This window comes from Triturus cristatus, chromosome 4_1 (assembly GCF_964204655.1).
Source record: "Triturus cristatus chromosome 4_1, aTriCri1.1, whole genome shotgun sequence".
NCBI lineage: Eukaryota > Metazoa > Chordata > Amphibia > Caudata > Salamandridae > Triturus > Triturus cristatus.
In genome coordinates this window covers 60,053,568-60,071,518 of record NC_140585.1, presented here as the reverse complement: position 1 = coordinate 60,071,518, position 17,951 = coordinate 60,053,568, and the positions used below count along the sequence as shown (strand labels likewise).

Below are 17,951 nucleotides of genomic sequence, written 5' to 3'. Positions count from 1 at the left end.
GAGCAGATCCCTCTCCAATCTGGGACAAGCTGGGTGTAGGCGTGGTTGCCGCATTGCCAGTAGTAGTTCATCAAGGTAGAGGTGTCCAACTACATATCATTATTACTGATTGTACTCTGGCATATTGCTGTTCACCCCTTTGGGAATCGTCCCCTTCCCCCGAAGACACAAGGAGTACACTGGTAGTTTCCTGACCACTATGAGCTTCTCATTACCCTCTAATCATGTATACCCTCCTACCTCTGAGTTCTAGGTGTCTTGGCATTGGATCAGTAGAGTGTCATTCAACCCGCCCCCACCTTTGTTCCCCAAATTGATGGCTCTGCAGGTTAATAGAGCATTGGGGTACCACTTGTTGTTCATAAATATGGCTCTAGTTATACTTAGGGCTTGCCTTGGTCCACAGGTTGGTGCCTGTGCTGACACTTTTTAATGCAATGGGCTGAGGTCTTGGTGAGCTCCAAGAAGCCCTTGTGGGGGGCTCTGTTTTAGGCCCTGAGTTCCAATACCAATTCTGCTCCTTTTTCTTTAGTTTGTTTAACTCGAACTGGATATCATCCTGCTGTGTCAGGATGTAAAGGACTTCGGGTATGATATTGTACTTTGTTAGGTTCACTGTGACTTACTGTGGTGCTCTGGTGTTAGGCTGGAGTTTGGCTTTTATTCGTCATACCTATAAGTGTACAAAGGCACGAAGCTGAACCTACTGCATAGGTTATGAATTAGCAAACATAGCAGGAGTTGGGTAGATGCTTTGCTCTCCACTTAGATCATGTGTTAATACCAGGTGTTGTGTGATAGTGCGCTATGTAATCATTGTTTGTAGTGAAGTTGTATGTTAAATGGGTAAGATCCTGGGGCACACTCTGGACCACTTTACCTGGTGTCCTTTGCTGAAACTTGACCTGTTCCTGTAAGGTAACATTTAGCTGAAAAAACATAAAGGCACATAGGGCAAAAGACAATGCGTCAATGTAAAATCCGGGGTGGGGAGCCCTATGGGCGCTCCTATCTGCAAAGTTTGTAAAGTCCGGTGGTAGCCCTACGGGGGCTTCTATCCCCAAAGTGTTCATATTGGAAAAAGTCTGTGCTGGTGACTCCTTTGATGGTTGTGGCATTGATGGGTCCAAGAGAATATCTGACAAGTGGTACCATGACTCTTTCCCTTCGACCTTGACAGCTGTGGGAGTTGAAAAGACAACTTTGAAGGGCTGTTCAAACTTGCCTTTTCTCCACTGGCGATGAGTGTTGCGGATCAGGACTCGGTCGCTGGGCTGCGGTATGGTGTAGGTTAGGCCCACGAAGGTGCACATCGCCTTCCTTTGGGCAACCTGTTTAGAGAGGAGTCTGTAAGGTTTGGTCAGTTCAGAGAGATATAGATACATTTCATTACCTAAGGACTCGGAACTGGACTCTGCGCTTAGTTTGGTTCTGCTCTAGGGTATTGGCATTTGAATTGAGCTACCAGTGACTAGCTCATGCGGGGAAGGGGACGGAGGGGTCAGGTGGTGGTCTGTGCTTGGGGTGACACTTAGAAGACTGTGGTAAATAAAATATTACGCTCTCAGACTTTTAAGTATATAAATAAGATCATGCATAAAGCAAGAGGCTGAGTCTGTGGTATCAGGTTCATAAAGGGATTTATTCCAATAACTCGAGTCAAAGGGAGAATATTTCCATCACCAAAATTGGATCTGGAAAGGGGCTCAAAAGTATTCTCAATATTCTCAAAACATTATTCACAGAGTACAGTATATATACATTTCTCAATTGTACGTAAGCAAAAGAGCAAGAGAGAATGAGATAAGAGCATGTGGGCGTGTAAGTAGGCGTGAAGGTGGGCGTCCATGTGGGCGTCCACTTGATGATAATGGGTAATTTGTCATGTGTGGGTGGATACCTGGAGAATCCTGCAATGTCAGCAGAAATATTTGGCAGAGATGCGTGCACAGTCGCATGACGTGTGATTGACGTGCAACTAGAGGGAGAAAGGGACTTGACATTTAGCTCTACATGTGGAGACAAAAGTCTGGGGTTATGTCAACCTAATCCCAAATCATATCTAATATCCTATGTTTAAAGAACTGTGTTATCCAAAAAGAAAGGTCTCTTAGGATAGAATCTTATTCTATACTGACTATACTGACTAGTGCGTGTACAAGCGTCTAAGTGTCTACACTAAATGCGAGGGGGTAGGAATATTTCATGGTAACAGGGCTATGAATTACTTGCATAAAGACAGAGAAGCCGGGCCCTTTGCTCGGTAGCTGGAAGAATGTTTACTTAAACTACTAGACAGGAATGCATTGGGCAGGGAACGGAGCAGATAATTTCGAAGGTGAAATACAGTTTTTGGCAGAGAATAGGCTGATGTCAGGCTTCGTGAGCCGCGCAGAGAATGAGACAAAGTTCATGGTCACAGATGCAGGCTCAGACTGGAGCTTTCAGAGGCAGAAGGCAAGAAGAGTTTGATGACAGAATCAGGGCCTACTTGCCTGGACTGTAAAATGGCATAAGTGAACCATATAAAGCCGGTAGCCTTTCATACTTAGGAATGGAATATCCGGCCTATTCATGGCGGATCTGACAGAGGACATGTTGACGGTGGACGCACATGTGTTTGCGTCTTCATAACTGGAACTGGATGGAACATACATGTACTTGTGATTCATACATGAAACCGTTGGGGTCCAAGATAGGGGACATAACTGATCAGAAAAATCCATATTTCCACATTCCCTCCTTGTCCCCTACTTGCCCGTTAAGAGATATCAATCTTCATCAATCCATTGATCTGTTCATATAACATCATTTGTTCTTCTTTCTTCTTCCGTGACGAATGAAATCTTGGTGGTGGAATACACGATGTGGCACACAGACCACAGATCGCTGGTCCACATTGTAGACATAGACAGCAACTGAATAGTATGAGAAGGCCAATACCTAGGAAAGATAGGACCCTCCATCCAAAGGTAGATAATACACTCCAAAACCAACCGGACCAAGTCCAGGTGCCTGGATTCTGGTGTATCTGGCTTACAATCTTATGAAGGCGAGTTATGGCTTTATATACAGATGGCGAATTTTCTGGTATGAAAAATGCAACAGCTTGATTTGATGACCCTACAAGCTCCGCCCCTATCGGCCAGGATAACGTCAAGGACAAGACTATTTTGAAGCACAACAATCCGCATAGCAGACTGCTCTTCTGTTAAATTGCCTAAGGCGGAAATAGTTTCGTTCACTACTGCTTCAAGGGTTCTGGTTAATCTACGTATCAGCTTACTATTGGTAACTGTACCTATATAGGGAAAGAAACCTTTATTGAAATCTGTGTATTTTTCCCATGCTGTTTCAGTGTAATCGACAATTGGGAGATCTCTCTGCTGTCTCTTGTGTACTAAATGAGTATTTCTATGATAATCAGGAGGAGCTAGGAAAACAGGTGGTAGGAGGAATGCTATGTAACAGGTACCATCCCAATCTAGAGGTAGGCGTATATATGCGGTCTGGCCACATATAAAGTAGGAATGACGAGAAGCTCTAAATGTAGACTTGCCTTGATCACTGAATTTTATTACAGTGGTGCATTTACTATGGCCCATGTGTATGGAGCCATTCTTTCTTATACATAATTCCCCTTTTACTGGGAATACGGACATGGCGGGCAAGATTGGTGTAGCTTCAGATTCAACGTTCAGGATCATGAGGTTAAGTGTAAAATTACCTAATCCATATACTTCATTTCTTAGATCAGTTCCTGTTCTTTTGGGAAGTCCCTCCTTGTTAGGGTAGCAGACTTTAAGCAAAACTAAGTTCAGGTTTCCCCATACCCAGTTGTCTTGATAAACTGCGGAATTCGAATCTAGGGAATTAATCAAACTAAACCATGCTCCACAGGAGCCATTGTGTGTGAACGGATAGAGAAAGAGGGGCAAAACTCCCTTATAGTTCTGATAGGGGGGGAGTCGGCCACAGACCCAGCAGTCTGTAGCATTGCTAGTCTGATGTGAATGGTGCAGCATCTGAATAAAGGTATTGTTGCGTAAGGCAAGTCGATATGATAGCTCATAGGATGGCAGATCACTAAATGTGTGCTTTATGGTATCATTAGTGGAGGAGTATAAGAGTGAGGCAATAGGAGGAAAAATAGCATGTAGTATTAAGCTGATACATATTATCGTGATGCACATCTTGCTTTTTCTTATCAATATTATTGTCCAAGATCTTATGCAAGCCAGAATACATGTTCAACCGCTTCACCACCTAGTGGACTTAATTGATCAAACGGGTTCTGACTTCTTAGATCAAAGTTTAGCTTTGTGGAAACTTCTGGGGAGTCTCCTCTAGAAAATGGTGTTCAAAATCCAAAATCCAAGTTTAAAGTCTTTTTCCTTTGTAAAAGAGTGGTGAAGGTGCACTTTGACTTTAACGGCCGTCCCCGTGGTCCAGAGCACTGACTTTGGCGCCTTCCATCCAGGAGCGATGGAGTATTCTTTGACCTGGGTGTTGTCAGGGAAGGCGGCAGCAACCTGCGAACAACAAGAGAGTAGTGCAGACATCAAGGAAGCCAGGTAATCTGTCAGCATCAGTAATCTTTTAGGCATTGGAGTGCCCACATATTTGGTGGTCTACCAAAGACCACTTCATAGGGAGATAAGCCTGTTCTAGAATGAGCTACCATTCGCATGTAAAAGAGGGCAACCGGCAGGGCTACCATCCAATCTATACCTTTGTCTGCGCAAATTTTTAATGTCTGATTATGTCTTTCTACAAGGCCTGCTGCTTCAGGATGTCGCACACAATGGAATTTCCAGGTATACCCTAACAGAAGGGACACCTGCTTCATTAGTACCAGAACATATTTGTAACCTCTACATCTGTTTATTTGGATATAATCCATTTGGAGCACTTCAAAAGGGTGGTCAGGTGGATGGAATCCACCTTGTTCCATCGGAATGCCTTTACCTGGATTGAATTGGCAACAGATCATACATGTTCTGACCTTTTGTTTCGCTGCTGCACGCAGGTGCTTGTTGAACCATATATTCTGTAAGCTATCTATCATTGCTTTCTCTCCTAAGTGTGTAGGACTATGTGCGGTATTTATGATTATTTGTACCATTGAATCAGAAAGAAAACCATATGGATTTGCCCTTATTCATCCAACCCTGATCAGTCAGTACCCCTCCTTGTTCCGATCATTTCTTTAATTCGTCTACAGTAGCATGTGTCTGTATGTCTTGTACATCCTTGGAAGGATCCCTAACTGTCATGGCTTTGGACACTTATTGAACCTGTAACTTTGTCATGTCTAGTGGGGTCTGAGCTGTCTGTTTAGCTGTTCGGTCTGCCAGATCATTGCCTTGGGAAATGGTATCTGTGGCTCTAGTATGTGCTTTACATTTTAGGATAGCTATGGCTGTTGGTAAATGTATTGCTTCCAGTAGGGCTTGAATATGGGGGCCATGCTGTATCTTGGCCCCATGAGAGGTCAAGAAACCTCTTTCTCGCCAGAGAATCGGTGTAAATGTTTACTCTTAGGTGCTTAGCTCTTATGCACGCTTGTGTCAGGGCGATGAGCTCTGCTGCTTGTGCTGACAATATGTCTATTCTTTTAGTCTCTATTATTACAGTATCAGTAGTCACTGCATATGCTGCCACTAATTCTCCCGCCCCTGTCCTCATGCATGAGCCGTCAACATATAGTGTTAGGTCGGGGTCTGGGAGTGCAACGTCTGTCAAGTCTTGTCTTGGTTTAGTCACGGTATGTATTACTTCAACACAGTCGTGTGGTGAAACGCTTTCTGTACTGGAGGGCAAAAGGGTAGCAGGATTCAGTATGTTGCATCGTCTGATCTCTATGTGTGGTTGAAATAACGTTGGCTCATAGCCTGTCAGTCTAGCTACAGTCAGGTGTTGTGTTTGTGTCCGGTTCAAGAGAACCTCTACTGCGTGTGGTACTTGTACTGTCAGAGGGTGGCCCAGCACTATCAAGTCACTTTGTCTTATGGCTAAGGCCGTTGCTGCAACTGATTTTAGGCACGCAGGCAAAGCCTGTGCTACTGGGTCTAATGTACTAGAAAAATAAGCACAGGGCTCGTGTTTTCCTGCATGATCTTGTGTCAGGACAGATAGTGCTGTTCCATCCCGCTCTGTCACAAAAAACATAAACGATTTGTTGTAATCAGGGTTTGCTAAAACTGGTGCTTGACATAAAGCTCTCTTTAATTCTTCAAATGCCACAGTGTGTTCTTGTGTCCAAGGGAGGACTTTAGTAGAAGCTGTATTAGGGGCTTGGACTAATTCCCCTGAAAGATCACAATAAAACATGAGAAAAAGGGGAAAACACCATACCTATTTCCTTGGCTTAATTTCTAAGGGGGCTAATTTCTAAGGGGCTTAATTTCTTAAGGGGCTAGCGGGAAGCGAACCTCCTCAGGGGCCAGCAGAAAGCCAATATTCTCCTCCTTCCCCCCCTTTTTGACAGGAGGAAATCTGAAACAGATTTCACTGCTGTCAAACACTATCAAACCCTGTGTCTTGTCAACACTATTAATCCCTGTGTGTAGCTACTGGGCGTAAGCAAAATTATAGGAGATACACAGCGTATTTGAAACGGCGAGAAATCCTTCAAATTAATGTACAACCTCATTGTGTTAGCTCATAAGCTGGCCAAATGACATCTCATATGCAAATGTCCCTATTACATGAACCTACACCAACCTGAAGTCAATATTAATGCTAGTAGGCCCTAATAGGAATGCTAAATTACCTAAATATTCGGAAAACCAAGCTTAAGAACAGTTGTTAATGTTGATAATTAATAATTTACCTGCTAAAGAAATCAGTCATTTTGCAATAATTTCCACCTATACAATAAAGAGCCTAATTTAAAAACGAGTCAACTTTTGGGGCCACCACTTACAAGAATGAGCTTACTAAAGCAAACTTTAAAAAGGAAATCCTGCCAGATATTTTCTCATTACCCTAAATACCGAGCCTCATTTGTCACTCTGTGGTGGCAGTCCTTATTTAAAACAGGCCTTTCAAGAGTTAAGATGCGAGTGCACAGATCATAATTGTTCCTTAATGTCCAATCTGGAAACATATGACCGAGGCTGCCTGTCTATAAGAGAAAGGCAGTCATGTGAAAAATATTTTAGTCTTGCATAATTTTTCCATTTATTTCATTCATCACCAACACCAATTAGACATACACTGATAACGTGTTGTCTGCTATTTTGACAGCATGATAAAGGTAATATCACGTCTGTGAAATTTAGTAATTGTGAACAAGTTCCAGCCAAGCGCTGTGCAAAGATCGCCGTCGTCACGACTATCTCTGTACTTGCACAGGAGAACTTGGTATTAAACGCTAAACAGACTGGTCAATACAACACAAAAACAAAACATATATAAAATACATATGCCAAGCCATCAGTATACCAAGCACAGAAAGCATAGACAGTTGCACTAACATATATAAATGAGCAGCGATGCGCAATTACAGTACCTACAGCTCAGAGGCGAACATTCTGGCCTGCTTAATTTGTCAGGCTTATAATCAATAATTCATTTACCTGCCCTATACACCCCCATCTGAAATCACCGTGTCAAGTCTGACACACAGAATCAGCAATAATAATCAAAAACGAAGAACACACGAACCTGTTTGTTTTCTTTTATAAAAACAGAATCAGCAATAATAATCAAAAACGAAGAACACACGAACCTGTTTGTTTTCTTTTATAAAAATGAGCTATGCATCTTCGTCAACACAATGTACCCTAATGTCCCAGACGAAGACGCACCTCTCATCTCTCCTCACAGACTTTTAACCACTGGATCATTTATCCAATGCAACTGGTGGCAGCTTGTGGCCACAATTCAAAAATGTCTGAATTTGAAAATCGTTTTTATATAGGCACATAGCCCTTAAAATTCCAAGCAAGAGCAACATTTTACTTTCTGGCCAGAAGCAATATAGCATTTTCTAAAAAATAAAACAAATCTTCTCCATAGACATTTCCCCGGGGCACTTGTTTAGCACAGAATAGACCAAGGGAATCTTTCTCGACTTACATTTCTCAGCTGCCCTGTCTTATCAGAGAAGTTAAAAATAGCCCCTCAGCGCGGCCTGAGCCTGGGCTGCCAGCCAACTTTTTTTCGTTGCTCCGGCTGCAGGCATTACACAGATGCGATGTCAGAGAAGCTTTCTAAGCAGTGCCTCTGTTCTGCTCCTCTCACCGGCCCCCACCTACACTGGCTACAAGGTCAGAATCTGTCTCCGATTTCTGTATCACATACTGCTCTACACAGCCCCCACCTTCTCCTCACTCTGAAGCTGTCAAAGACAAAAAGACTACTCAATTCCATAAAAACTGCAATAATTCGCTCAATTGAAAAATTATTTTTATATACAATTTGCTCTCAGGGGGTCATAATCTCACCGACTTGACCCAGCACATTGGCTCACTGGACCACCAAGAACACAACCCTGTATTCTTGAACAATTTGCAAATTCGAAATACCCACAATTCTTTTTTTTTTTTTTTTTTTTTTTTTTTTCAAGCTAAACTTTTCAAAAATTACTTTTTCGTTAGCACTTTGTACATTAGGGGTGTCATCAAATCACAGGTGTTGCTCTTTCTCTAGCTACAACCCTCCCAATTCCCTTTTAACAACGTGAACAAATGTGGGACCATGAAAACACCAGCCATGCGCTGTTCGTTTGGTGGGAGGCTCAAGAACCTTTGGGCTACTATATCATTATTATATGTATCCAGGTACTTGCGGTGGCACTCTAACTGGTCTTTCTACTGGGGCCACTCTTGCTAGGTCCTCTGAAAGGACGGGATAAATACCAGCAACGTCAATATTTCTTTCTCTGTCAGCCTGCGCTCATTTTACCTACTCCAATTACTCCTGTAACATCTGTTCCTTGGCTTTTCCAGACTCCAGTCTACTCCTCTCTGCTTCGTGAAACACTTACTCTGACCTACTATGTGACTCCTTGCGCCAAAACTCAATGGCATCCTTCCAAGCTGGTCTACATTTTCTCTTCCATAAGAGTGTTTCGTTGTCCATCTACTTGTTCTGCTTTTTCTCGTATACCTTCCTCAACTAACACGTTTTCTCGGGCTTTGTCTGAATCCTCCCTACTTTTCTCTTCTTTTCTGAGCGTTTACTCTGTGCGTCTATGCAATTCTTTACGCCATAATTCAATGTCATATTTCAGTCACTGTCTGGCTGTCTTTTTCCATAACATTTCTTCTACTCTCATGATGCAATCTGCATCCCATGTCCCAAATGCGGGCCACCTCTGACTTTCTGGTAAATCCCTGGTGCAGTCCACCCATAAATCAAGAAATAATACGGCATCTAGGCCATGCTTATGATACATAAAGTACCCTGGAGTGTCCCTAGGTGGAATGGGAACAGCTTCTTCGAGTACCCCTTTTCTAGTTTTGATCTGTCTTAATTTTGAAAATAGCGGCATTTTTAGACCTTATTACTTGAACACACTTAATACAATGAACACAATAATGAACAGTCATTCACACCACAATATGCAGAACGTATTTAAAACATTTAACATCTAACATTTAACTGAGCAACAATGATGATGACGATCTAAGGAAAACTTAATCACTAAACATAATACTCGGCATTATCTGAGTATTCTGAATTTATTACTTGATATACTAGATATACTGCTAAACAGTACAGATACACTGCTGAAACAGTGCAGACCGGATTTGTGTACCCAAACCCGTCTTGACCGGCACAACCTATGTGCACGTCAGAACGCCTCCCCAGTAATGGTACTCACCGGGTAGCTCGGAAACGGAAGGCCTCGGAAACTGAACTGAACTTGAACCGGACTGGACTCGACTCGAAAACTTCGGACACTCTGGACACTTGGTGGGCCTCTGTATACCTCGGACACAGCTCTCTCGCAGGTGGGCTCTGGGTAGGACAATCTGCGTTCCTCACCGCCTCGTATGGATGCCTGGTCGCAGTCTGTCCCCTTCGTTGGCCTGAGGGAGTTGGCGGGAAGACCCGCGACGTGCGCGCTTGAAGTCCATCACGGCTATGGAAGGGGGCAAAACTGGACCTTCATCACCGGCGTGTGGGGAAAGAGATTAAACTGTTCGGGCGCCATTATGTGGTAAATAAAATATTACGCTGTCAGACTTTTAAAATATAAATAAGATCATGAATAAAGCAAGAGGCTGAGTCTGTGGTATCAGGTTCATAAAGGGATTTATTCCAATAACTCGAGTCAAAGGGAGAATATTTCCATCACCAAAATTGGATCTGGAAAGGGGCTCAAAAGTATTCTCAATATTCTCAAAACATTATTCACAGAGTACAGTATATATACATTTCTCAATTGTACGTAAGCAAAAGAGCAAGAGAGAATGAGATAAGAGCATGTGGGCGTGTAAGTAGGCGTGAAGGTGGGCGTCCATGTGGGCGTCCACTTGATGATAATGGGTAATTTGTCATGTGTGGGTGGATACCTGGAGAATCCTGCAATGTCAGCAGAAATATTTGGCAGAGATGCGTGCACAGTCGCATGACGTGTGATTGACGTGCAACTAGAGGGAGAAAGGGACTTGACATTTAGCTCTACATGTGGAGACAAAAGTCTGGGGTTATGTCAACCTAATCCCAAATCATATCTAATATCCTATGTTTAAAGAACTGTGTTATCCAAAAAGAAAGGTCTCTTAGGATAGAATCTTATTCTATACTGACTATACTGACTAGTGCGTGTACAAGCGTCTAAGTGTCTACACTAAATGCGAGGGGGTAGGAATATTCCATGGTAACAGGGCTATGAATTACTTGCATAAAGACAGAGAAGCCGGGCCCTTTGCTCGGTAGCTGGAAGAATGTTTACTTAAACTACTAGACAGGAATGCATTGGGCAGGGAACGGAGCAGATAATTTCGAAGGTGAAATACAGTTTTTGGCAGAGAATAGGCTGATGTCAGGCTTCGTGAGCCGCGCAGAGAATGAGACAAAGTTCATGGTCACAGATGCAGGCTCAGACTGGAGCTTTCAGAGGCAGAAGGCAAGAAGAGTTTGATGACAGAATCAGGGCCTACTTGCCTGGACTGTAAAATGGCATAAGTGAACCATATAAAGCCGGTAGCCTTTCATACTTAGGAATGGAATATCCGGCCTATTCATGGCGGATCTGACAGAGGACATGTTGACGGTGGACGCACATGTGTTTGCGTCTTCATAACTGGAACTGGAGGGAACATACATGTACTTGTGATTCATACATGAAACCGTTGGGGTCCAAGATAGGGGACATAACTGATCAGAAAAATCCATATTTCCACAAGACATTGGACACAATGTACACCAAAGGTCTCATTTAGATTTTGGCAGACAGGTTACTCCATCACAAGTGTGACAGGTATCACGTCTGCCATATTAGAAGTGCATTTTATCCTGTGACAATTGTAGTAAGGTGGACTGGGATATCGGTCACATTTGTGATGCAATAACCATTCTGCCGAACTCCAAATCATTGGTCAAGTCTGCAATCAATGTTGTAGCAGAGAAAAACACCATTACAGGAAGGGGGCCTAGAAGCAGTTGTAGTCTCAGAGGCACTGGAAAGGGAATCTGAGTTTTAGAGAGTGGGCCGATAGCAAATGCACCTTGGATCTGTTGTCGGTACGCACGAAAAGCAGTGTGTTTTTAGAATCCTTTTATGTCATTTGCTGATATTGCCTGACACCTGGACCCTCACCTCTCCCTCAAGGCAGGCAGCTTCCAGGTGTTGTGCTTTCTAAGGCTCGGCTACCCTCTTGTAAAGGGTCAAAATGGTAACACCCATGCAGCCAGTGCCCTTATTAGCCGTGGTAATATGATACTGCACACCAGTACCCAGCTCAGTAAAGGCCTGAAACAGACCCAAAAAGGAGCTTGTAACTACATGTTTACCTCCCCTGTTTGTACTGCATAAGTAGCTACCTGTGCACTTCCTCCATTTATATGCCCCAGGCGAACTTCTTTAATGATGCTTGTGATCCCTGTACTGCCAACCATCGCCTTTTGACTATCAGACCATCACCTGATGTCTGCTGGGTGCATCAAGTCACTTCCCTGCTGTAGGTGTCAATTAACCCTGTTGAGGGAGTATGCAGACATAAGGGAGTATGGAAGGTGATGAACAGAGAGTAAGAGAGTAAGGGAAATCTGAATGTAAGAATTGCCCAAAGGTGTAAGTGCTGCACTCACCCTCAAGCAACGGACATCTTATCCCACTCTGCCAACGGCCCAACCACCCACAGAGTAGCATGCTGGCACCAAATGGAAGACATTAAGTCAGACACCATGGTAAGGTAGGAAAGACATAAAGCAGACACGTATTGGCAGCAGAGATATCGCAGGTATGTTACTGGTTGTGATGGAATCTCTATAATAAATGCTACAATCTTTCAACAAATGCTTGAACCAACCCCAGGTAAGTGGCAAAGATAACTTAACAACCAGAAAAGTAAAGACAGGAGTTGGAACTTCAGCCGATCCAGTGTGAACTGGAAAGTATTGTCAAGAAGAGTGTGAATAGAGCTGCATTTGTTATATACTTCCTGAAGCGTTACCTTTAATATATACTTCAGGAAGAGTTTTCTTTGTCATGTAGTTCTTGAAAGGGTTACTGTTGTTATACACTTCCTGAAACTGAAGTGACAGCAGCACATCCTGGTCCATCTCTTCTTACACAATCCCTTCTTGTTTAAATACAATTTTGACCATGTGCATCTTCCTAAAGCTGTACCTCTAGCGAGTGGGCATCCATGTGTGCTCTTTCTGTTCTAAGTTACTCTATGAACACTGGAAAATCAACTCCTTTTCCGAAGTAAGTAATTGTGACATGTTCAATAGAAGATTTAGTTAAATATCTGTGTATGGTGAAATATCTCTTGGTAACTTTCATAAATGGTAAAGAAGAGATGTATTTTACAACTAGTTAAATATTGTGTATTCACATTCTCTTACATTTCCATTTAGTGATTTTAAATCTCTTTACAGCCAATAGGAAACCAGCCTTGAATGCACAAATGATTTTGAATAATGACCGTAATCGTGCAAATCTGAAAAAAGTGGGTAGAGAAAATGAGCTCCAGTATTCAGGAAAGGATCTGCACAGTCAGAGACTGAGGAACCTGAACATAAACTGATATATCCTGGAAGAGGCAGTCCAGAGCAATTCAGTGGATTTAAGAGTCTGAGCTGTGCACCTCCCCGCAACAGGACTAAGAATGACCTCTAGAAAATTAAGGCACCAACACTGAGAAACCACCTCCTGTGTAAAAAGGCATCCACCACCAGCTTTGATCATGTGTTCGGTATGAGGTGGATACAGCATTGCTCCGCTTCCTGTAATAATGGCAGACCACCATTCAGTGCTCTAGGTACTCTTTCTGACCAAACCACAGGAGCAAGAGAAAAGCACAATGGAGTGGATCCAGACGACTGAAGGGTAAAGGAAAGAGAGGGTCTCTGATCTACAACAGACTGTCCTAATTTGCATCGACCTGAAGGAAGACTAATCTTTACCCGTAAACATGCAAAACCATTATGCAATCTAAAGACATAACCACATACAAAGAAGCTTTACTTGTCACAAATATAATATATGTAGTTGGTGAGTCTTGTATTTCGTTGTGAAATCTGATATCAAGCATCCAAAATACCACACACATACAGGGAATGTGAGAATAACACAAGTGTTTTATCAACCATGTTATCTCTTCAGGAAACACAGTCATGGGATGCAGACAAATATAAACCCGACCCAGAGACACTAACCAAGAAAGAAAAATCATACACATGCAGCAAGAGCTTTAGTTGGTCATCACTACTAAAGAGCCATCAACAAATATATACAGGAGAAGCAACGTGCAATTGCAATGAATGTGTGAAGAACATTAGTCAGTTAGGACTCCTAAAAGATCATCAGCGAAGACATACAGGGGAAAAATCGTACCATTGCACTGAATGTGTGAAGAGCTTTAGTCGGTTATCAAATTTTCAAAGACATCAGCGAACACACACAGGAGAAAAACCATACCATTGCAATGAATGTGTGAAGAAATTCAGTCAGTTATCAAATCTTCAAAGACATCAGCAAACACACACAGGAGAAAAACCATACCATTGCAGTGAATGTTTAAAGAAATTCAGTCAGTTATCAAATCTACAAACACATTTGCGAACACACACAGGAGAAAAACCATACCATTGCAGTGAATGTGTGAAAAGCTTTAGTTGGTTATTGGACCTACAAAAACATAAACGAACACACACTGGGGAAAAACCATACCATTGCATTGAATGTGGAAGTAGTTTTACTGATTCCTCAACTCTCAGGATTCATCAGCGAAGACACACAGGGGAAAAGCCATTCCAGTGCAGTGAATGTGTAAAGAGCTTTAGTGGGTTCTCAGACCTACAAAAACATAATCGAACACACACTGGGGAAAAACCATACCATTGCATTGAATGTGGAAGTCGTTTTACTGATTCCTCAACTCTCAGGATTCATCAGCGAAGACACACAGGGGAAAAGCCATTACAGTGCACTGAATGTATGAAGAGGTTCAATAAGTTATCAAGCCTACGGTGCCACCAGCGAACACACACAGGGGAAAAACCATATGATTGCAATGAATGTGGAAATCGTTTTAGTCATTCTTCAACATTAAGGAATCATCAGCGAACACACACAGGGGAAAAAACATTCAAGTGCAGTGAGTGTGTGAAGTGCTTTAGTCAATTATCAGACTTACAAAGACATCAAAGAACACACACAGGTGAAAGACCCTACCACTGCAGTGAATGTGGAAGTAGTTTTAGTGACCCTTCAACATTAAGGAATCATCAGCGAACACACTTAAGGGAAAAGCCATTCAAGTGCACTAAATGTGCGAAGAGCTTTAGTCGATTATCAATTCTACGAAGACATCAGCAAACACATGCAGGGGAGAAACCATACCATTGCAGTGGATTTGGAAGTAGTTGTGGAAACGATTGTCAGTTAACTACAGGGATTAGTGATAAAACCTATAAACACAACGCACATGAATAAGTTTAACAAGCATAGACTGGAGAGTACCCAATAGAAACCTCCGATCCACCAACCTCCCACTAGCTGAAATCCTGCGCATCCACAGAGCTAGAGCAGGCGGAAGATCGTTCTCTCACATTGCAGCCAAGACCTGGAATGAACTACCGACAGACATCAGATGCGCTCCCTCCCTGGACACCTTCAGAAATGCTCTCAAGACCTGGCTCTTCAGCTGAACAGATCTGCATACCATCCCCCCTTCCCCCCCTCCCCCCCTCTCAGCGCCATGAGACCCTCACGGGTGAGTAGCGCGCTTACAATTCCCTGATTGAGAGTATTTGTAGCTGATTTTGGCATTTGGTCATTTTGTGCAACAACTGGTTGAATGACAGCTGCTAGAGAACAACATCCATAGGCACAAGAATTTAAAGTAGGAAATTGTGACCTGTAACTGTGAGTGATAATGCCTGCAGTGCACAACATTTACCTACGAAGCCCTGACGCCGGAGAAATGATGCTCATTACAATCATCACATGAATCTGTAAATGCACCCACCATAGTGGCACTTCCCAAATATCCAATATCAAGCTGGATCCTTGAAACATTTTCTGGCTCACCTCTGACTATGTAAATGATTCATGATCATATTAATTGTATATGAATATATTTTAGATGGTTTTTTTTATTTACAGAGAATCACTCAACCAAATCCTAACTGTTTAAAGGACAGAATCTGTGCATGATGGCAAAATCTAAGAGAGAGCTGTTGTTAAGTTTAATTCTTACTAAGTTTCTTGACGGTTAGGTAAAGATTGAATCTTGAGCAGTAAAGAATTCCAGCTCTCAGAGTCCAGAACTATCAACTCCCTGCTTTACATTTCTTGAACCTTGACACTGGAAAATAAATCTGGATTTAGAAGAAAAGGAACAGAAATGATACTGAGTTTTGACACAAATGATATTCCGGTTTGTTTTTACAAGCAAAAAGAAACCCTAGTTTTATAAACTGCCGGTGAATGAATGGACATAAAAAGTATGTGCTGCCTCGTTAGCAAACAGTGAAACTTTGTGATACAGTTGAGACATCCTCCGACAAATAAAACAGATCGTAGCATTCTGAATCATCTGTAAGGTGCTCTTGTGTTGCTGGGGCTGCCAAATAAACAGTGCTCTTATAGCCCAGCCATGCCTAAGGAAGGAGTTCACCGATATAATATGCACATCAGAAGAAAGGATACATCTTCAGTAGCCAAAGATAGTAGAAACTAATGCTTTCCACCGAGGTCATTTTAACAAAGTGCTGAGTCCAGGAAGTTCTTCCTGCTGCCGACCATCATCATCATCATCAACACACCACCCCCCAGCCAGTGAGGAACAGCAACAAGACTGCTCTTCAGCACACCCATCCTATACATAACACACTACAGGGATTTGCTCCAGGGTCAAACTCACTTTAATTTCACGTTAACAATTCTAAACTGGACAATTTATATTTAGGAACAAGTGGTTTGTTCAGCCATTAGTGGCATAATAAATGTGAAACCCAATACTTTGTAAATCTGAATGAATGATACATAACTAAACATCCAAACACCACCCATGTATGGACATCCAAGAGCCTTTAAAAACCACGCTACAGAGGTGTGTACCAGGATCAAACTCAATTTACTTTAACATTAACTTGAACTAAATTATGATACAGCAAGAACAATCATGATGCTATGAAATGCACACAATGATGACTAGATTATACATAGTAATAAGAAATGTATGTTTTTTGATATGTAATAAAACAACTCATTTATTATTTTGATATTTGACTGCTGATTGTAAAGAAGGAGATCTAAAATGTGATTTATTCCCTAAACTATAAAGATGATTTGTGATGTCAGCAAGGAGCCTAGTTTATTTGGCAATAGAGGGGTCGAATCTCAATACGATGACTGCTTCCAGAGGGGAGTCTGACGCAGGTGGTATTAGAGGGGACCTTTCCCACCAGTATGCCTTCTCTCAGAATGAGAGGCGGTTCTTTGCTTGAGATGGTACTACCTCTCCTTCTGTGTTAATGAATAGAGAAGTGCTACCTGTAATACTGAGATCTGGGCTTCACTCCTGTTTTGGGAACGTAATTCAGTTGTTTTTACCCAAGTAATACCTGATTTATTTAGGAAACCTAAAATATGTCTGTATCCTGGCACTCCGCTTGTTAATAATCCATAAAAATACCACAGAATGTTGAGTACTTTACAGCAAAAGACACACAATTGATGGTCTGAAAGCAGAACAAATCAAAATATTCACCCCCCAGTCAAGAGATCTGTGTTAAATCCATCATTTTTTTGCTCACCAGTTTAGACCTGGCCATATGCAAATCAGTCTTGACCCTGTGCCTCATGGGAACAGTCCAGCCCGAACTGTCAAACCAGGCCCTCCCTGGGCCGGAAACAAGCATCCTAGAACCGATTTCGGGGTTTCACACCTCATCAGCAAGAATAGCTTGAATCCAGTGGCACAGTGGGCCCGGGACCCACGTCTGGGCATAGCCGGCACACTTAGGATGAGAAAGCAATAGACACACAATTGATGGACTGAATGCAGAACAAATGAAAACATTCACCCCCTAGTAAAGAGATCTGAGTTAAATCCATCATTCTTTTGCTCTCCATGCCACCCCAGTTTATGCAAATCAGTCTTGACCCTGTGCTTCATGGGAACAGTCCAGCCCGAATGGCCAAGCCAGGTCCTCCCTGGACCAGAAACAAGTATCCTAGAACCGGTGCCGGGGTTTCACCCCCATGAGCCAGGATAGCTTGAATCCAGTGGCACAGTGGGCCCGGGACACACGTC

At 42.6% G+C, this 17,951-nt stretch overlaps 1 protein-coding gene across 1 annotated transcript in view; it reads left to right on the top strand.

Annotated features, from left to right (window-relative positions):
- LOC146839505 (uncharacterized) overlaps window positions 1-16,762 on the top strand; it is an 87,434-nt gene extending 70,672 nt beyond the window's left edge. The window contains exon 2 of the mRNA XM_085651544.1: window positions 13,066-16,762. Within this exon, the coding sequence (XP_085507670.1) occupies window positions 13,778-15,124 (1,347 nt within the window). The 5' untranslated portion in view covers window positions 13,066-13,777 and the 3' untranslated portion in view covers window positions 15,125-16,762. The remainder of the gene's footprint in view (window positions 1-13,065) is intronic.
- The last annotated feature ends 1,189 nt before the right edge of the window (window positions 16,763-17,951 follow it).